At 39.4% G+C, this 20,795-nt stretch overlaps 4 protein-coding genes across 12 annotated transcripts; 2 read left to right on the top strand and 2 right to left on the bottom strand.

Moving 5' to 3' along the window:
- The first annotated feature begins 2 nt into the window (after nt 1-2).
- LOC105690180 (4-hydroxybenzoate polyprenyltransferase, mitochondrial) lies at nt 3-2,791 on the top strand. Its single transcript, XM_012407765.3, has 7 exons — nt 3-467; nt 613-982; nt 1,120-1,286; nt 1,416-1,563; nt 1,726-1,919; nt 2,003-2,191; nt 2,259-2,791. The coding sequence occupies exons 2-7, from the start codon at nt 628-630 to the stop codon at nt 2,433-2,435; spliced, it is 1,230 nt and encodes a 409-aa protein (XP_012263188.2). The 5' UTR covers nt 3-467; nt 613-627; the 3' UTR covers nt 2,436-2,791.
- LOC105690182 (protein Abitram) lies at nt 2,742-4,319 on the bottom strand. 5 transcript variants are annotated; one of them, XM_048655658.1, is made up of 3 exons: nt 4,189-4,319; nt 3,892-3,963; nt 2,742-3,822 (listed from the first exon to the last, which is right to left on the bottom strand). In XM_048655658.1, exon 3 carries the CDS (start codon nt 3,728-3,730, stop codon nt 3,020-3,022), a length of 711 nt encoding a protein of 236 aa, XP_048511615.1. In that variant the 5' UTR covers nt 3,731-3,822; nt 3,892-3,963; nt 4,189-4,319; the 3' UTR covers nt 2,742-3,019. The 5 variants fall into 5 exon arrangements, with proteins under 5 accessions (XP_048511615.1, XP_012263197.2, XP_012263194.2 ...); XM_012407774.3 differs by having other exon boundaries at nt 4,177-4,317; XM_012407771.3 differs by having other exon boundaries at nt 4,172-4,308.
- On the top strand, nt 3,444-17,767 carry LOC105690181 (putative protein FAM10A4). 2 transcript variants are annotated; one of them, XM_048655657.1, is made up of 6 exons: nt 3,444-3,477; nt 4,864-5,145; nt 5,247-5,659; nt 16,640-16,876; nt 16,953-17,264; nt 17,343-17,767. In XM_048655657.1, the coding sequence occupies exons 1-5, from the start codon at nt 3,459-3,461 to the stop codon at nt 17,253-17,255; spliced, it is 1,254 nt and encodes a 417-aa protein (XP_048511614.1). In that variant the 5' UTR covers nt 3,444-3,458; the 3' UTR covers nt 17,256-17,264; nt 17,343-17,767. The 2 variants fall into 2 exon arrangements, with proteins under 2 accessions (XP_048511614.1, XP_012263192.2); XM_012407769.3 differs by lacking the exon at nt 3,444-3,477 and adding an exon at nt 4,301-4,439.
- LOC105690178 (protein starmaker) lies at nt 5,749-14,262 on the bottom strand. Of its 4 annotated transcripts, none has more exons than XM_012407760.3 (11): nt 14,080-14,262; nt 10,958-11,053; nt 10,803-10,885; nt 10,271-10,727; nt 9,508-10,185; nt 9,029-9,274; nt 8,833-8,949; nt 8,381-8,610; nt 8,116-8,307; nt 7,758-8,021; nt 5,749-7,671 (listed from the first exon to the last, which is right to left on the bottom strand). In XM_012407760.3, exons 1-11 carry the CDS (start codon nt 14,150-14,152, stop codon nt 7,288-7,290), a joined length of 2,820 nt encoding a protein of 939 aa, XP_012263183.2. In that variant the 5' UTR covers nt 14,153-14,262; the 3' UTR covers nt 5,749-7,287. The 4 variants fall into 4 exon arrangements, with proteins under 4 accessions (XP_012263183.2, XP_048511610.1, XP_012263185.2 ...); XM_048655653.1 differs by having other exon boundaries at nt 8,381-8,598; XM_012407762.3 differs by having other exon boundaries at nt 8,381-8,553; nt 14,080-14,261.
- Nucleotides 17,768-20,795: the final 3,028 nt, after the last annotated feature.

The raw sequence follows: 20,795 nt of genomic DNA, 5'->3' as shown, positions 1-20,795 counted from the left end.
TTTCCGGTTTCAAAAGATCAAAAGAACTCTTACACTCTCGAAAATGATCAAATTATTGTATTACTCTTTGATCGCTTAGAATATTTTCTTTGTAAGACCGCGCGACTACCGAACGGGGTGTAGCATTTTTTTTATCCTGATCACAGATGGCAATGATGGTCTTATCCCGAAGTGTTTTAACAGTAGTTTTAACCACTGATCTCTATAGAGATTTAACCATTCATCTCTACCTATACCAACGAGGTCTGAATTCGTGCCTATACATACGTATGTATGTACATCAGTGATTTTAACCATGCGCACATGATCCTCATCCTATCAGTGCAGTGTCCACTGTCTAGAGTCGAGCACGCGATGGAAGGAGCAGTAGGAATGTTGCTAACCTTGAATTTTTACCAATGACAAGTAATTATGTAATAAACAAAGTCAGTACGTTGATTGTCGTTATTATGTGGTTCATTTAATAGGTAATTGAATTTGCAACCATTATTATAAAGTATCCGATAATCTCCTATATCCGTTGTCGGAGGTTATGTCAGTGGTCATTACTTATTCACCGTGAAGCATGGAATTCAATTGCCGAATAAAATTTTTGCATATATCACCTTGCAGATCAAACATACTGAAATGCTGACATCAGGGAGACGCAGGTTGATATCTGATGTAACTCGGCTACTAAGATATGACGCACGCTCTAGTCACAAAACTCAGCTTAAATATACTGTTAATTATTGTTCCTGCCGACAGATACCTACTTCTTCAGTTGATATAAACAAAAATTATACAACGTACACAAATAATGTCAAACCCTTAAGCATAACCAGTAAACAGATACCAAATATAAGCACAAATATTCGCCTGCTTCATAATAAAAATGAAATTTCACAACGACGTCACGTCAGCCTTGCTTCAACTATTGTAAACAGATCCTCAAATTCAATACAGCCTTACATGAAACTCATGAGAATAGATAAGCCAATAGGTAATTTAAAAATTAATTCACATGTCATATGCCTAAGGATTGTTTTTTAGTGTTTCTTTTGGCAATTGAAATTTTAGTTCTAATAGGAAAGTGTTGCAAGCAGTTTGGTGAATAAGTGTACATTGTTATTTAAACAGGATCCTGGTTGTTATTTTGGCCATGTGGCTGGAGTATAGCACTAGCTGCTCCAGCTGGTGCGACACCTGATCTACAAATGCTGGCATTATTTGGTCTAGGTGCATTTATTATGCGTGGTGCTGGATGTACTATAAATGACATGTGGGATAAAGATATTGATGGAAAGGTACATGATATCACTTCACATTGAATTTGATAAATATTTTTTGTTAAGGAATTGATTTTGAATTTTTGAACTGCCTTGAAGAACATTTCACTTTATATGCGTAATGCAATAAGATTACCTTACTTTCAGGTAACCAGAACTAAAGACAGGCCTTTAGTTAGTGGACAAATTACACAGTTGGAAGCATTAGTTTTTCTAAGTGGTCAACTAGGTATTGGTCTCTTGATACTTTTGCAACTGAACTGGTTCAGTATTCTTCTTGGTGCTAGTTCTTTAGGTATGTTATCTTGCAGTCTTAAATTGAGTATTTCAATTCTAACATTCACGCTCCTCCATTCTACCCTAACGTTCAGCCATAGGATCTTCCTCAATTCTTGCATGTATCATAACATTCATTTTCAAACTGTAACTTGAAAAGTGTATTTATAATATATTTCAGCTCTTGTAGTGATTTATCCATTAATGAAAAGGGTAACACATTGGCCACAACTCATTTTGGGGATGACTTTTAACTGGGGAGCCTTGCTAGGATGGTCTGCTGTCCAAGGCAGTTGTAATTGGTCGGTTTGCCTGCCGCTGTACATAGCTGGTGTTAGTTGGACTATTCTTTATGACACTATCTATGCTCACCAGGTCGGTCTATTTCTGAAAAAGTTGTTAATTGCCATCAATTTCACCACTGAATTATAGAATGTACAGAATTTGTTTTATCTTAGGACAAAGTGGACGATATTTTATTAGGAATAAAATCAACAGCATTAAAATTTGGGAGTGATACGAAACTTTGGCTGTCTTGTTTTGGGACAACCATGATCAGTAACTTAGTCGCTTCTGGATTTATGGTCGACCAAACTTGGCCATATTACATTACTGTAGGAATTGTTGGAAGCCATCTTGCCAAACAGGTATTGTAGTGAAAATCCAGGATATTGAAAATCAAAACTGGATTGTAAAACTTGGATTTATTCTCAGATATATACACTGGATATTGACAACCCTGCAGACTGTGCAAAAAAGTTTACGTCCAATCACAGAGTGGGGCTTCTACTGTTCACAGGTATAGTATTAGGTAATTTAGTAAATAAGAAGAAAAACCGATCAGAAAGTGGTAAAGATAAAAATCTGAATCCGACAGGAGAAGGAAAATAGACCACTAACTCAACTTATTTTCAATTGAAGCCTTTATTCAATAGTTATTAGTCAGTGCCATCCTAATGTATGTAATGTCTGACATGGCATATGCTGATTGCAGTGAATTGTACTAATGAAAAGTAGTTTCAAGTACACAATTATCTCATAAAGAAATTCGTAATCTTAGTTTACTATTTTGATGATATGGTCAACACTTTGTATGGGTAATACGAACTGTGATTGTGCTACGTGTGTAAATAAAAATTCGAAATCCAAAGATGATGAAGATATAGGGTATATGAGTAAATTGAAGAGTACAATACATTATATGTATAAATATTTCGCTCCATTTATTAAACAAGAAATGGTACATATATGTCTATTTAAATTTTCTGCTATGAAGTATTTAATGAAAAGTCTGGTGTCAAAACGTCATATATCACATTATAAAAACATGTATGATGAATCCACTCATCATTTCAACAATAATGAAAACTGAGGTCAGCATTTACTTTAGAAATGCTTCAAACAGTTGGGATACTTTTCAATCTCAATTCTGTGGATTATCCAATTGAACATTAAAAAGTACAGTTCTCTAGAAACTACTCAGTTGTTATGTTATTGATGCTTGGTTTTTTCACAGCCATCCTTGCATGGTAAAGTTCTTGAGTAAGTAATTCTTTCGTTAATGCTTCAAAACGAACCATATTTGGTAAAGCGATAGCCAAGTATCCCCCTTTGTGAGGGGGGTGAAACAAAAGCTCGGGTTTTTCAAGCAGCACGTTATTGACTTCCATCAATTTTCCAGTCATATTACATTTGACAGAATAGACTTTTTCATCTTCACACTGGATAGTGCAAATTGTTGAGGATGGCTGCAGAGGCTGTGCTCCATGCTTACTTTTTCCAGAAACTTTATTTGATGATCTATCCAACTTATCACTGACTTTAAAACTGATACACTTCACTTTCTTTTTCTGTTCTATAATTTCATGACTTGGAGCCAAGCCAATCAAACAAATACGATTACTATGGACCCAGATGCAGGTATCATTACCAGGTACATCTTCATTTATACAATAATATGGCGTAAGATAACGCTCTGTGACATTTGGAAACACAGTTGTGAACTTGAAGCTATGTAGAATATGCGGCGCTGTTTTACTCTCTGTCAACTCTAAGTCTTCAATTGTAGTAGAAAGCTTTTGGCTATCACCAATTGTTATACTATGTGACTTATTATTTTCTTCAAGATCAGACACCTTTCTTTTCTTTGTCACAGGCTCCGAGTAATCTGAAAATACCTCATCCATTATGAATCGTCGCTTTGGGTTAATAGGCTTGTACGAATCCTTTGCTGCATCTCTTGAGCATCTTTAAAATTAGCAGCCTGCCTCTTGATTCTCTGAAATCACAACAAATATGTAGAGTTCACTGATGAAACATGTTAGGCATTTCAGAAGTTCTCATTTACCTCAGCTTTCATGCACCTTCGAAATTTCGTAAGGTCGGCGTCGCAAAAATTCAAAAATTTCCCAACGGGGTGCTAAGATGAGAAAAAAAAACAGGTACATTATGTTTTTTTCTTGAAATGATATCTTAGTATACCTCAGTTTGGCATTGAAGAAATACGTTATATAATTCTGTACACGCAGCATTATGAGGAGCCAAATGGTTGGGCATTTCGAAGTTTTCACAATGAGTTTTTTATAATCTAACCTGTGTATTATGTAATAGAGTATGGTGAACTTAACCTTACTAAAATATGTACTTGGCAGAGCTGCACTGGCACACATTCACGGCAAGCTATTTTTCATTGAAGTTGAAACTCGCAGAGAACACGTTGTTCGTTGTTCGGTAAATTCGATTCGATTACTCGTTTTCACGTGCTGCCACATTTACTATACGGCCGTAATCAACCTACACTACCAATTCACTATTGGTGTTTTTTTTCACACATTTTGTTGTGATTCAACCATAACCGAACATCAGATTATTGCGTATCTCGTCTTTAACAGCAAGGTACAGTAGACACTTCTCGCAAATTACTATAGAATTTTGGAAATTATAGAATTTGAGGATGGCAAATTTAGTCCTTGATTTAATACGTCAAAGTTACTGTGATTGAATATTTTTCACGAGTCATCGTTATTTATCATCAAGCCGGTCAACCACATAGCCGGCTAACCGAATGGCCCCACCGGATGATATTATTTTTGGTCAAAAGCTATCTCCCCATTCTTTTTTGTACAAATACGAAATTCAGACGATAGTCATAGCAGGTCGACATTATTTATAATCATCACGTCTCCATAATTCAGCCGAATTGTTTGAAAGTCGCGTTGACTAGAAAACAGAATAATTATTGACGACCATCACGCGTCCTTCAAATAACCATTAGCATTTTGTCCATTTTACATACTTTTTCATTTCGTATTATTTTCAGTTATCAAAATGGCTTGTCCTATAAGCAAAGAGCATCTTATACAGCTGAAGGTATTCACAGATTTATGCATTGCGAACCCGTCCATTCTACTCCTACCAGATCTCAGTTTCATGAAATCGTTCATTGAACATTTCGGTGGAAATGTATCAGAAAACAAGAGCAGCGATTCTACAAGCTATTCAAAGTTTAAACCTCAGCCTGCTGAGCCAAATATTCCAACTTCTGAGTCGCAACCAGAATCTGATGACAGTGACATTGAATTAGACATGGAAGGAGTAGTCGGTAAGCTATCAACAATTAGATGAATTACTAACTTTATGTTGCATTTATTGCTCTAAAAAATAAATGTCGAAATAATAATGAAAAATTATTGTTATATCCAGAACCAGATACAGATGCACCCCAGAAAATGGGTAATCTAACGCTGCAACCCACAGAGGAAGAATTGGCAGAATCTCAAGCCAAGCGATCTGAGGCTGTGTCTGCGTTTGTTGAAAAAGACTATGACAAGGCGATCTCTCTTTATACAGAAGCCATAGTACTGAATCCTCAGGCTGCATTGCTCTACGCAAAACGTGGGCAATTGTACTTGATGTTGAACAAACCAAATGCCTGCATCCGGGATTGTGATCGAGCTTTAGAAATCAATCCAGACAGCGCCGCAGCTCATAAATTTCGCGGAAGGGCCTACAGACTTCTTGGTAGATGGGAAGAGGCTGCAAATGATCTACGCCTAGCATGCAAAATTGATTTTGATGAGCAGGCTGATGAATGGCTGCGGGAGGTAACCCCTAATGTAAGTACCCAAATCATCATTCATTAACTTTAATTCTATTAGCTTAAATTCCTGTCAGGAAGGAATAAAGGGTGGCATATATACACAAGTAGCGCTCACAGCACACATTCTTATTTAAAAATACAATTCCTAATTAATAACCAACTACTAATCTCGCAATAGTTGCACTTAGCTTAGTTAATACATTGCTCTTAGTCGAATAATATTATCTCATAAAGTTAGACATTATCAATATTGATAGTAATAATAAAATAATAACAACGTAACTTATCGGGATGCTAGATAAAATATTAACAATATGTGCTGGGGGAAGTGAACCCCTCAAATCCATTGCTTCACAAAGACAAAAAGTATATCTACGTATATACTGAAATAATTCTATTGTACATGAGGTATGGTATAGTTCAGGGCTGCAGGTAAATAAAACAAACTATATTTTGTTGTGGCGTATGCAGAGATCTTAGCAACCAGTTAAGTGTACATAATCGAAGATAATACCAAACGTGATTGATAATTAAATTCGTATTTTGAGCAAAATTCTGTTCACCATAAGGTTCATTTGCTCAGTACTCCTGGGCAAAGTAAAGAAGGGAACATAAAACATAGGTGAAAACGGGTTCTGAAACTTTTATAGTTGCTCGCACAAACACAATCTGTTTGATGGCCTGTGTGTACACAAGGTATTTTTTCAAAAGCGGTCGAAACCTTAGATAAAAGGTCTATTTTTTCAATGGAAGTATTTTAATGTATTATAAATAATTATAAATGTAGTTTCTGCCACTGTGCAGTGGATGAAGATATACAGATGTTTTTCACTAGAACGTTATACACTACGCTCTGTAAACTTATCATTAATTGAAAACAGTCTGTTAACTAATGCACATGATGTATTCGTGCTCTGGAGATAAACGATATGCCGGACATGGAGGCTTCAACAATTATATTCGATAGAACTCGATTGATTCTACTCCCTAATTAATGAAAATGATTTTAATTTATATCTTTACAAGAATTTAACCAACTCTACCTAATTCATGGTAAATGCATTTGGATTTACGTCAAGATTCGTTTCAACCTGAACAATTTTACTTGCCTTGTTTGATGGTATTACATTTCGAAAAACAAAAAATTATTTCCAAGGGGGTATTAACCAATTTAGAATTATGTTATGATACCCTAAAGATGGATTCAATATCCTCCATGCCAGCTGCCTGCAGCAAGGCATGGATAGAGGACAGCATTGTTTTACATGTAATAAGATTTGTGCCCTCTATTTAACGGTCCGATATTCCTTTACGCTCTCAGTCATGGATGCCAGTGTGCCACTCCTCATCTCCGAAGCTGCTTACTCATGCCACTGGAACCTCAAGCACCCATGAGTACATAGGCAAGCGGTGCTGGATATCATTAAAAATATAGTTGTTCTCTCTGCTTCAATATATCACTTTTCTCTCTTTCCCTATATTTTTGAATTGCAGTAGAGGCAACTTTTAATTTTCTCTCTTCAGAGAAAACAATAGGCTGTTAGTTTTTGGATTGGATTCAATCGAGAGATCATAAAGTTTTAAATAATCCGTCCCTTATTTTCTTTGGTATCCAGCATTCTACCTCGCTCTGTACTATCGAGCTCAACTCGGGGGAGGGGTTGTCTCTCCCTCGTGCAAAGCAGCATCAACCGATTTTTTGTACTTGCCTACTAATTCTGGCAAATCATAAGCGATGGCTATGTCCAACCTGTTGATTGGACAGCCACGGAAGTACGTGCAGGTTGCACTCAGTTGTTGAAAGTCATAAAGTGAATTAAGGCGAAAGAAATCCTTGTAGACATCGGGGTCTGGCAAATCATAGCGTGATATGTTTGTCAGTGTACTAAGACCTTCGTAGATATGATAGTCCTGTGGATTTTCTATAATTTTATCACTGATGTCTTTCTTATTTCCAAAGAAGCTCTTGTGGTTATAGTAAGTCGTCAGGTAACAGTCAACCATTTTCGCATGGTTACGAACTCGTACCTGAAATACAAATCCAGAATTTTTGTATCCCAGCAATGAATGTAAAAGTAGTTATTTTTAATTGTTTTGCGGAATACTGTACGTACAGCAAATCTTCTGGCACTGGCAATTTTGTGTTCAACTCTTTTATCAATCGCAGATCTTAGATCACGAAGGAATGCACGCTCTTGAGCGTACAATAGTCTGGTCGGTGCACCAGCCTCATAGGGTAATGACCACAACGAAGTGGAGTACATTATTGGAGGCTCGGCACTAGACATCAGTGGTGAAATATTCCATATCAGTGCTCCTTGTACCCGCATGAGTTCCTCTGGCTTCACTTGATCGGCCTTGTTCAAAATGATCCGGGTCTGAAATCCAGATCAATAGTCAGATTTAAGATCAATGCACATATCACTCACCGTCCATTTACCCCCGTTTCACTCAAAATTCATTATGGAGTACCTGATACTCTCGTCCCTTGAGTTGATCTAGAATTGCCTCCGTCTCAGGCCCCACGTCGAGTTTTGCCGGGTCATAAACAAGAAATATAATGTCCGCTCGATCAATGAACCATTGACAGGCATCGTTAAATGGGAAAAGTCGCTGCACTTGTTTACGAATTTCCAGAATTCCGGGAATTTCGACGATGTTGACCTAGATCACGTTTAACAATTTGAAAAATTTATTAACTACACATTCATACACTTTGAAGTGCGACAAAACTTACCTTTTCGAGGAGTTTGTTGTTTAAACGAACACCGCGGAGACGATCCAACATTCCTTGCCCGAATTTTTGAAGTCCAGAAAAAGTCCAGTCTGCTGCAAGTTGCGTTCCGTCTAGAATTTCCTCTTCTTCTCCGTGCATCAGAATATTGAAGTAGGCAGGCGAAGGCTCGGCTCCTACGTCAGTCCCATTTAGCCGTTTGCAAGGCTCTTCGATACACACTTGCAAATCACCTGAACACTTTTTCTATACTCATGCCAACCACGTGCAACTAGCATGCCATTAAGTTTCCGCGCGAGGTAAAAAAAACGTCTAGTGACCTCGAAAAAGTTCATAAGAGCTTTGAATACGCACAAATTACATTCAATTAATAAATCTACCACAACTGAACTTCAAGAAAGGTATTATTATCCATACAGGACTCCCTGCATGAAGATCCTCATAACATTACTCACCCGTTCTCAACGCAGTTGGTTTGTATTCGTTATCGAGTAGGTAATTAACGATTGAAGATTTTCCACCACTCCATGGTCCCATGAACAGAACTAGTGGCTTGGAAAATATTTCAGGATCTGTAAATGATCAAAACTGTAAAAACCGCTAAAAAAAAAAATACGTACGCAAAAGCGCCAAAACAAATTTAGAACATACCTCCGAAATGTCTGTTGCTGAGGTCTCTATACTTGTATAAAGTCTCGAGGGGTTTAATGGCAGTATCGTAGAGACGTTTGAGATCTCGAAGAACAATATCCGCAGCTTTTTGTATAGCTCGTTCTTTTTCTTCATTTTCTTCATCTAGTTTCAGTAGCTGATTGATATGTTCTCTTGGTCTAAGATTATCCGGCACTTCGATTTCTTGGATGAGATCTTCTTCTGGGGTGGGTTCAACTTCATCGTCTGTTGAGAAAAATTTAAGCGCATTAGAATCAGGTGATAACAATAAATTTCGACTGTAGCCCGATTATTTATTGTAAGACCCTCTATTCTTGGAATAATCTCGGAGTTGAATTATTTTGAAATCTCTACGTCAAAATTCATCCTCTGATTATGTGCTTTTTTAGAACATCTTCAGAAATTCAAAAAATTATGAGTATAGCGATTTTATGGAAATACATAGTTGTTCTTCTCACCCTCGTCCGAACCATCGGTATTTTCTTGTTCATCGCCGGCATCTGATTTTTCCTGATCATCGGCATCTCCCTCCTTGCTCGATTTCTCGTCATCAACTTTCTCCTCCACTTCCGTCTCGTCGCCAACTTCTCTTCGATCCCGTGTGATCGTTTCTTCTACACTTTCCTGTGACTTGGCATCACCCTCTGCAGATTCGGTAGAAGCAGCACCATCCTCGTCACCTTCGGTACTCTCCTTAGTCACTTCTTCAACACTGTCTTCCTTGCCACTCTCTTTGCTATCCTCTTTAGTTTCTTCTTTGCTGTCTTCGCTGACATCTTTTTTCACGTCGTCATCGTCATCCGCATTAGTGTCATCCTGCTGAGTATCGTCATCCTGCTTTTCTTCGGATTCCCGACTCGCACCGTCCTTATCTTCTTCAGAATGTTCATCTCCGGCTTCTGCAACTCCCGAGTCACCGTCCTCGACGCTTTTAGAATGATTCTCGTCGTCGCGTACAATTTCTTCCTCAGACTTATCATTATCATCGTCCTTATCCTCCGCGGATTCGTTATCCCCGGAATCCGCATTATTTTTATCTTCCTCCGAGTCTCCCTCTTTCGACTCCCCCTGAGGTCCATCGTCATCCTCGTTAGTATCTTCACCCACATCTTCCGTCTCTTCTGCGCTGTTACCTGCTTTACAATTTCATGTATATTTTTCTCTCATAAAAACAAAATAATCTACGAATGAAACGCGTATAGCCTGAACATATGATCTAACCATCTTCAGCATTATCGTTTTCTCGTTCTTCGCCAGCTTCTTCGGTGCCATCGTCGTCGACTTCTTCGGTAGATTTATCATCTTTCTGTTGATCGTCATCATCGTCATCGTCGTCGTGGACCTCGTCGCTCTGGGTTCCCACTAGGCTTTCGGAGCTCGTTAAATCAACAGTTTCGACACCGTCGTTATTCCCATCATTGTCCTCGCTGCTAACAACATCGACATTGCCATCCACGTCATCTTCACTAATATCGACAGCAGCGGGCTCATCGTCCTCACCACTGTCCCGAACGTCGTTTCGATCATCTTCTACGCTATTTTCACCAGTAGCATCGTCTTCGAGCGATGCTTCCTTAGCGGACTGGTCAGTACCGTCATTATCGTCATTGTCATTGTTGTCACGGTCATTGTCATTGTCATTGTCATCATCATTGTCAGCTTCCGTTGGATCGTCATTCTTCAAACACAAACATCAATGAAGTCCGGCGCATATTTCGAATTATATGTACCATTGCGAAGTATTTGAGCTCACCTGTTCGTTCAACGGAGACGCTTCATCATCTTCGTCCGTACCTTCACCTTGCACTACCTCTGCACTACTCTCCTCAAGAGATCCTTAAAAATTTAACGAATATTCTAAAGATTGCTGTGTGGACACCCATTTCTTCGGACTATTTTTCGTCGTACCTGTACCGAGATCCTTTAACGCTTTTTCGATGTAAGGTCGACACTGTACTTCCGATGGTACTTGGCTCGCGCCTAGCTCTTCTTCGCCTTGCACCCCTAGAATACATCGCCAATGTCAACAAATAATAATAATAATCGTCGGTGATCTATGATTTCTGGATGTACAGCAAATGTTATACACGTACTACACACATGTGTTATACGTAATACGACTTTTCGACAAGCTTTAACATCCCTCTTGATCAATCGAATCTATGACAGTCTATCTGGGCCGAAAAATAAAAGAAACTGCCAGCTAATACGCTCATATAATTCGCGGTGGGAACATTCGTTAAGTGCAGTGAGTCAAACATTTGCAGACATCCAACCCTTAGCTGCCAGTCATTCCGCTGTCCCCGACAAAGTAAAATCATCCTCATTACGAAATAGGGTATTCCATAATTCAGGCGCATATTATGCTAGATCTGTAGGTCATATCTAGCCGGTTCACGTTTTTCGAAAGCGTTCCGGTTGACTCATTGTCTGATTGACATATGACATTCGTTGCTAGCTGCATCGTACAGTCGTCCGTGTAACCTAGTTTGATTTCTCAAGTATTCTGACAATACAAGCTGGGTAAAATCAACGTGGGATGTATAGCCGGGGATCAGATGCGATTTGTCCGTGGCGATGGGCATCCAGTCACCTGTGAGGCGAGTTGCTAAGTTTAGCGACGGTGGGAGGCAACGTTGACGACGTCGGCATCGGCGCAATACTTCGAAATATTTATACGTCGGTTAACCGCATCGTATTTTCATCGGACGTCGATTTTTCCAAGACTTTACGAAAATTTACAAAACTGCGCGATTGTTGAAAAATTACAAATCGGTGTTAATCGACTTTATATCACCGCCATTTCTAGAAATTTCTGTCATCCGAATTCAATCGGACATTCGTCCAACCCTAAGCTCCGCACATCGACTCGATACTCCATCATTTTTTTTAGCCGACAAACAATTTTATTTATACTGGATTACGTGTTATTTAATCATTGTGCTACTCCCAAATATTGTATAATCGTATTTCCACTTTACTGCTGGTCGTCGAGTAGGACAGTGCGCTGCAGTATTATTAGACTCGGTTTTACAGGCAGCGAGGGGAAATCGTGGTACTTGAAGCGTCAAAGAATTTGCTCACCGTTTGCTCGGAAAGCGCAACCAGATTCGCGAGAAAATAAGAAGATGCTGTAACGAGTAAATGAAGAATTCGAATATTGTATCGATGGATGAAAGGCACTCTACATCCAATCAATCGTACGCGTTAATCGCGCGGTTAAAAATGCAAACTCTACGATGATTGGTCCTGAATAAGCTTGTACAAGATACCTAGGCGTTCGAGCTATCATATTGCAGCGTTTTAGATTTGCCCTGGTCAGTGAAAATAAACAGTGGTTTATAAATCTCAAAAATAGTCACCGATGATCCACGAAACTGGTTAGATTATTGACGTCACGAGGATTGGCTCAGCGAAATTTCGCAAACCTTGTAATCGTAAGCCGAACCTAAGAAAGTTACATGTTTGAGTGATGGAACTGGCGTACCGAATCCATTTTGTCGCCAGATATATCGTAAGCTTGCTCCTCGCATGACGTGCTTGTTGATTTTCTTACTCTTTTTTTTTTCTTCTCATTTCTTGATTCCAACGCTAATTTTTTTTTTTTCCCCCTCGTCGAGGATAAAGATAGACTCCAAGCAGACGCAGGCGCGTGTCTCTGCGGTTCACCGTCGTAATAGCAACGCGGAAAATTGGTGAAACTCTATTAAGATCAAGGCAACCTGGCCACGGTTGACTTTGAAGATATTTTACAAAAAAAAAAAATTTCTATTCGTCAAAAGATACACTTCGCGAAATGCTGAAGAAATTCACGTGGTCAGATTTGTTTAAGATAAATTTCACATTCGGTTGTAAAAAAATTATCGCACAGCTCTATCGTCCGTATCTCAAGGGCTGAAAGAACCTTTCGTCGAATACCGTAAATTTAGAAACATTATACGACTTCCACGGATATACCTACCTAATTGGCATGCGACATTTGCACGGATGTTGATAACGTTTGTACGAAATTGGATTAACGGATTAACTCAACAGGCTTATTTAATCAACGGAAATATCGCTGGCAAATGAAAGGCGATGCTGTTCGAGTGTCCATTTTCAAGATGTCGAGCCACTTGACCAATTACTTTGAGTAAGGAGAAGCCAATTTTCTGCATTTCTAGTCATCTTATGTAACTCTGGTGATCGTTGGGGTGAATTTTTGACCGCAATCCAGAATATCCACAACCCATAAAGGTTTCTGGCCAAAAAACGAATGAAAAAAAATAATCGTGCAGAGAACCGTACATCGGTAATCGAATTAGCGGTCGAAAATTATTATATGAAAAACATAATTGCGAATTCTTCGGCAAATCAAAACTGATTCGATACCGTTTGGTTTACCTTCACCTATACCGATCCGCGTTTATTCTTTAGCCGATGCTGTTTTTATCGGCCCAACATGCGGGAGGGCTTTGTGACGAATTTCATGAAGGTGATTGATAGGACGACGTCGACCTTAAAACTTTACGTAACATTGACCTTCCCCTGAATGTCCGTCATCGCCGGTTAGAGATGACAACGCAGAGACCGGAAACTAACGATCTTCTCTTCGTGGTTTCCGAGAAAATTCATACCATATGTATGCGATATAGGAGTTACCGAATACTCATGCACCTTGAATCATTGAACTCTATAATTTAATATTTCTAACAACCGAAACACGATTTTCGAATTTATTCTAATTCCCCAACTATTCGAGGCATCATCTTATGTCGTACCGGTAGAAATTGAAAGTAGGTAACAAACATAAACGCACTGCGCTATGAGCGTGAAAGAAAAAGAAAGAAAAAACCGGTGCAATACGATTTTCGGTTTCAATTTTTCCGATACGAATAAAATAAATCCGTTCAAGATTCCGCGACGGTACGTTGTTCTTCGGCGTTTCGGATGAATTTCCGGGGCAGCGCGGGGGATTTGCATAAAGTGACCTCGTTGCTTTCGAACTATAGAGGTGGGTGGAGGTCGACGAGTTCCGGGGTGGTACTCACCCTGCAAGGCGATGGCTAGGAGGGCGAGGAAGAGGCCGACGAGAACCCGGGGTCGGACCGGCGAACCCGTCATCTTGGATCACTTGGATCACTCGGATCACTTGGATCACTAGGCACTCCGCGATGAGCCACGCTGCTAGCTCGCTCGACAGTCGCGCGCGACTCCACTCGCGAGAAACTGGCGTCCCGACGATCGCGAAACCCAAAGATGCCCCTCTCCCGGTTCGCACAAACACCCGGGGCGCGTCATCGCTACCCTTGTAAAACTACCGAGCGTGTCCTTGCCGATGATCGCCCGACATCACGATATCCCAACACGCGTATAACTTTGCGGAAGTGCTTGTTACGACACCCCCGACACACATGTCACTGCGGAGGACTCGACATGACGTGGGATCAAGAGGAATTCAATCATTCGATCGTCGAAAGATATGAGATTCGTTCGCTTCGAACCACCGGATTTGGTGAGTTTTCATTTCATATCGACGATCCCACGCGTTTGTTCCATGCGACAGAAACTTTTCGTGCCCACAATACCTGTACAATTTAATTTTGCGTCACCGCCAAATTTGAATAAAGAAAAAAAAGAGACTAAAAAATAATTGGCTGAAAATCATCGAGCTGCGGTCGTTGCATAGTTTGACTGACGAATCCGTGTCTCAATTTATAATTCTGATATCGTACAAGGCTCACGTATGTAACGTGAACCGCGGCGGCTCGCGCGCGTTTGTACAGGTCATTTTGATGCAAAATTTTTACATTCGCTCGAGATTGTGGTCGTGCAGGTAATCGAAGTTAGTGTTTAAATTTAAAAATAACATCACGTCCCAGTTTCGGGGCGGTTTTATTTGGGTGACAAACTGGCCAAGAGTTGTCAGAGGTCGTACGTACAACCATTCTTCGTTAAGCCTGATCTAGTTCAACGTCTGGTGCATCAGCTCGGTCTCGTGCAATGTCGTGGGCAAAATATCTTTCGGCAATTCCATTGCCATCAAAATCTAACTGCTGTTGATAGATTCATCGTCGGTATAAGATATAAGTATAGTATGTAACGTATAGCCTTGTTTCTCCTCTGGTACATACATATGTGTAATGTATGTACGCGCGATACATAATTATACGGAGTAGGTACAACGGTCCACCTTGACTCATTGTCGGAAAAACTTGAACATTATTTTTTCGCACACGCGATGGTAATCGTCGAAAAAATACGTTACCGTCACCTCGATTTTAGATTTTCTGAAACACGTAACGCGGGAACAAGGTCGTCCTTCGCGAGTTCTGAATCAAAAATGTTTCGCAAACAGAAGAATTTCTGATCAATCTTTACGGCGAGCGGCGTTGATTTTATTTTTCGGTTTATTGGCAGAGAGATACACTGCAGTTATGCGCCCTGGATCCAAATATAAAATTTTATTTGGCAAGTGAAACGGAAAAAAAAAATATACAATTTTTCCAGCCGTTCATGTCTTCGGCGGTGTATAGTTAGGTATATCGGGACGACGTGGGGGTGATCGCTTCTATCGAGTTCATGCTGAAAGAATGAAGAAAAAAAAAAAAATGCTAGGCTCCATTTATCGCGCAGGTGGGTGATTTTCGTGCAAATCGGGTCTAGTATCCGGTGAAAAATTGAAGATACACGATTTATCTCGAGAGATCTGCTCGGACAAAAGAGCGCCGCGACGTCGGGCGCCTTTATATTTAGACGGCCGGGCCGACGCCGTATAAGGTGGCCACTCGTGCATCCCCACCTCATCTATATCTTTGCAAAAAGATGGACGCGTACATGTATAACGTAGGCTGATTGTCCATATATTTTGGAAATATGTCTTGTCGTTTCTTCTCGAAGTTCGATGATACTTGTTTTTTATTCTCATTATTACTTCGCCCCAAACGATTACCTCCGGCACCGTATACAGGCGATTATGCCTATAGTGTCACATACTATGATTGTAATCGTTTGTAAATTTGGCTTAGTTCATCGGCTCCCGTGGTATCTTTAAATAATTGCTTGACGTAGATTTTCGATCACATAATGCCAAGCAGCGAGCCAATTGGCTCTTTTGCTAGCCATTTCGTTAGCTATTATGCTCGTGTAATCGAGCAAAGTCAGGATTATGGACCTTGGGTGTTGGTGTCAGTGCCAGCGAAGAAAAAATTCACCCGGTAATAATCCTCATCGTTTTCTAAAATTCGTCCCCTGCTCCTCTATCTTCCAACGTTGGAAATTTATTCCATAAAACGCAATATCGCCTTTTATAATTCGTATGACTTTTTTTTTTATCAAAAGATCACAGGTGCTTTATATCCCGGGCAATCAAAAGCGTGACCACGTCCCTGCGACAGCTGTTGCTTTTGTCACACTATATGTGTATTTATGTTATTTTTGGAATATTAGTTAATCTATTAGCACGAGGTGTTGCTTCTCTTTTCAGCCGGGGCGTAAAACGAGCCGAAATAGGGTTCGAACATCCGTAACGTATCTCTGGATGAGACATGTATAATCGATTTTTTTTTTCTAATTTCAGTTATAACTCACTTTGATTTTATCTATCAACAGGCCCGCAAAATTGAGGAGCACAAACGTAAACAGGAACGCAAAAAGGCTGAAAAAATCGAGCGCGAGAGACTCGAAAGACTGAGAAAAGCGCGCGAAGAAGCAAAAGCAAGGGATGATAACACACGTCCATCGCAAACGGAAGCTCCAACAGCAGGAGCTGGTGGTGGTGCAGGCGCTGCTGGTATGGGTGATTTTTACAAATTCTTGAATGACCCGGAAGTTCTTCAAGCCTTGAAGGTGATTTTCAGCTCAATATCTTGACGCGAATTTATATAAATCGACCGTTGTATGCATAAAAAATTTCTTCTAACAGGATCCGGAGGTAGGAGAAGCATTCAAAGACATTTCAGCAAACCCTGCCAACATTTTGAAGTATCAGAGCAACCCGAAGATTATGGCACTGATTAAAAGAATGGCTTCTAAATTTGGGGGCCCAGGAGGAATGCCTGCTGGCATGGCTGGCATGCCCGGTATGGCAGGTATGGCAGGTATGGCAGGAGGCATGGGTGGATTTTCGGACATGATGGGTGGGATGCCCGACTTTGGTGGTACAGGTGCAGCACCGAGTGATCCGACTAAACCTACGTATCCTGCAGACGATGTTGGCCTCGATTAAATTCAACAGGTTAATTGCAGTATTGAATTTCTTTGCGTAGAATTTTGATCATTGATCCGTTCTATTGATATCATTTCAACATTGCAGACGCAGCAACTTGGGGTTTATTCTATTACTATGATTTTCATTGAAGCTCCGATTAGATGCGGTAACACAGTTCTATCTATCCTGGTATTAAAAGCATTTATCTGTTTCCAATACTTTAATCCAACAATTATCTTGTGACACCTAAACTGTAAAACTTACTATGATTTATTTTTTATATCTTGTAAACTTTCTCCTAATCCAATTAGTAATATCGTGTACTTAGTACTGGATAGGTAATTATCACAGTCTATGATACATACCTATGTTTTAAATCTAGATTTTATGCATGTTATGTATTGAGCAAGCCATCATTGTTGTTTAAAAGAAAAAAAAAAAAACAAAAAATAATTACATTAAAAAAACAATCAACTTTAAACTCTACGTGACAAAATATTCTTCAATAAAATTTACATAATATCGCACAACGTTTAACATAATGTCGTAAAATTATCACCTTTTCAGCTATAACCTGCGAATTCTATACATATTCGCTAGATCTAACAGAATGTTAGATTAGAATACTCACATTAGGTGCTCAGGGAGCGGGATCGCTTAGTTATAGCTAAGCTTAGCTATATCACATTGTTCGAGTATCTGTATGATTTCATGAAAGTAAGGCGACGGGAAAAATATTTCGATACGCTCGATGATAATTGGTTAGTGCAAGTATAGAGTTATTCAGATTAAAAACATCCATAGAGCGCTTCACGTTAGCTTGACTATACAGATGTATGTAGATGTCAATGTATTGAAAAGGCGTAAGAAAATTTTAGTGAAGCATATTTCATACTTACTTTCGATGATTGTGATCTCTGTCCGGCTATATACAATCATTTAAGAATGAAAATTTAATACATCCCTCGACTATCGGAGAAAATGTGGATATACATAGGTATATACTGCACATGTACTGAATTCTTTGTCATACATGAAATGAATAGTTACATGATTTGTTTGTTATACAAGGCCCCCAAATCATTATGTGAAGCGTCTGGTTCACTCCTACCAAATTTCGACCTATAATATTTGAATTGCTCCGGGTTATCGTCATCGACAAAAGGTAAGTGGGAGGCGTTACTAAACTTTTAATACGAAGTCCTGAATACTGCTGAATTCGAATTCGCTTAAATAGATTGACTCCAACCAAGAATGAGATCGTTGACTGAAGATTAATGAGACATTAACCGCCCTTCTCCAAAGTTTTTACTGAATCGGCATACTTAAGATTAAATGGTATATTTATATCGTTAGAAAGGGATCGATTTGGCTTTCGAACTCGGATTCCTGAGATCAAAATACGTAATAATACCATAGACAACTTTATTGAGTTTCGGTCGAAATTTTGAAAAAAAACTAAAACTTTAGGCTTAGCGTTGTTTCGGGATAAAAAATAGAGTATTGAAGAAATTAATTTTAGATGCTTCTCCTGGGTATTTTTGCGCAAGGAATACGGATACGACGATTGAATTAAGTTAGGAATGAATCCCATTGAGATATCCTTGATTTTGCACATTTTAGAGCTTAAGAAATTGGTGATAACTCGGTAAATTTTATGGATGGATTATTTTCCGTGCAGATTCGGGTTCACGAGATCGAAATAGATAAGAATACCATTGAAAACTTCGCAAAAAAAATTGTTGAATTTCCCCCTAAATTTTGAGAAGAAACTAAGACTTACCGTTTACTTGGGGCCAAATGTAGAGTATTTTGAAAATGAATTGAGGGATACCATTCTTACTTATTTTGACGTGTGAAACACAAATTTTTCAGGTGAAATACGCTCCGCGGAATATTCTCTGAAATAACTCAGCGTTTCCGCAGCTGCAGATTACGTATATCATGTATATTCAATTTTTTTTTTTTTTTTTTTCAGGAGTATGACACTTACGAAGCGGTTTGACCCCTTATCAGGAACACAAGACTCTTCGGAGTTTTGCAAACATCATTATATCATTAACTATCGTATGTTTGGTGTGAATAATTTGTGTTTATGAGTTATGTATTTTTAATTTTAAGAACTATTACCTATGAAACTATCAAATGATGTTGACAATGTTGATAAGATCAACAGAATTTACCAAACTATTTATTATGAATAAGTCATGATGTACACAAACCGTGTTCATAAGTGGAGCATGTAAACATTGCGCGATTTGATTCAGGTTCGCGCAAAATATCCCTGGTTGAATTTACAGCAGAGGTGGGGGGATCGCATCGACCGGCCACGATCTGTTATGATCCACGGCGTGTTTACCGAAAATATTAGAATCTATCTGTCGATAATATCGTAGAAACCACGACTGATGTTGTTATTTTGATCAGAGAAATGCTATGGTGAATTAAATAGGATAGGATGATCTCCGTCGATGACAGAGCAAACACTTGCCATTGATGCATTTGAAATGCATAACAGATCGTGGCCGGTCGATGCGATCCCCCCACCTCTGCTGTAAATTCAACCAGGGATATTTTGCGCGAACCTGAATCAAATCGCGCAATGTTTACATGCTCCACTTATGAACACGGTTTGTGTACATATACACATGATGTGTACATTTTAATTTTATGTTGAGAACCATCGAATTACTGATCTGATGTTGTTCGGAATAGAAGTATTGTTCTCACTATTGTAACTCCCTGCAATCATAGAAGGAAAGATGCTTCTTGAAAATGTAGCCATTACAGGCATGGCAATGTCCGAACATGTATTTTGTCCATTGATTTACCAATAAACATCAACTACTTATAATACACGATTGTTAGTTTACTATCCATTACACCCCTCGATGCCTCATTTAACGGAGCGTAGACACATCGAACACTCGCATGCAGAAATAATCATATGTATTCATGTGTATTCAATCTTACTCCTACAACACATGATAGGGAGATCGAGTGCTTGCTCGCAGGACTCAGCGAATGCGTGCCTGTATATTCGATCATTCACTCATGCTTTCACGCAAACCCGAACAGATAATGTAGATCTCTAGAATACCGGCCCTGAAAATTGAAAGTTTGCCCACAAGTGGGTATTTGTATCAGGAGAACAGGAAACCCGAGGAGGTGTTCCTAGACCCGGTGCCTCATTATGTGCATGCATTGAATCCTTTGTATTTAATCCTAGTATGATAGAAAGAGCAACTGGATGCTCCCCGAACTGAGCATATACCTGCCTGTGTATTCAATCACTCAATCATGCTTTTACACGAACCGAAAGTGATGACGTAGATTTCTAGAATACCGGCCCTGAAAATACAAAGTTTGCCCAAAAGTGAAAATTTGTATCAGGAGAACAGAAAACCCGAGAAGGTGGTCCGGGACCCCATGTGCCTCATCATATGCATGCCTTCAATCCTTTGTATTCAATCCTAATATGATAGAGAATGCAACTGATGCTTCGCAGGTCTAACTATATGTATGCCTGCCTCTGCATGCAATCATTTAATCATGCTT

The sequence above is a fragment of the Athalia rosae genome, chromosome 5 (genome assembly GCF_917208135.1).
Source record: "Athalia rosae chromosome 5, iyAthRosa1.1, whole genome shotgun sequence".
In the NCBI taxonomy this organism is placed as follows: Eukaryota; Metazoa; Arthropoda; class Insecta; order Hymenoptera; family Athaliidae; genus Athalia; species Athalia rosae.
The sequence above is the reverse complement of the archived record's forward strand: the minus strand, read 5'-3'. Positions and strand labels throughout refer to the sequence as shown.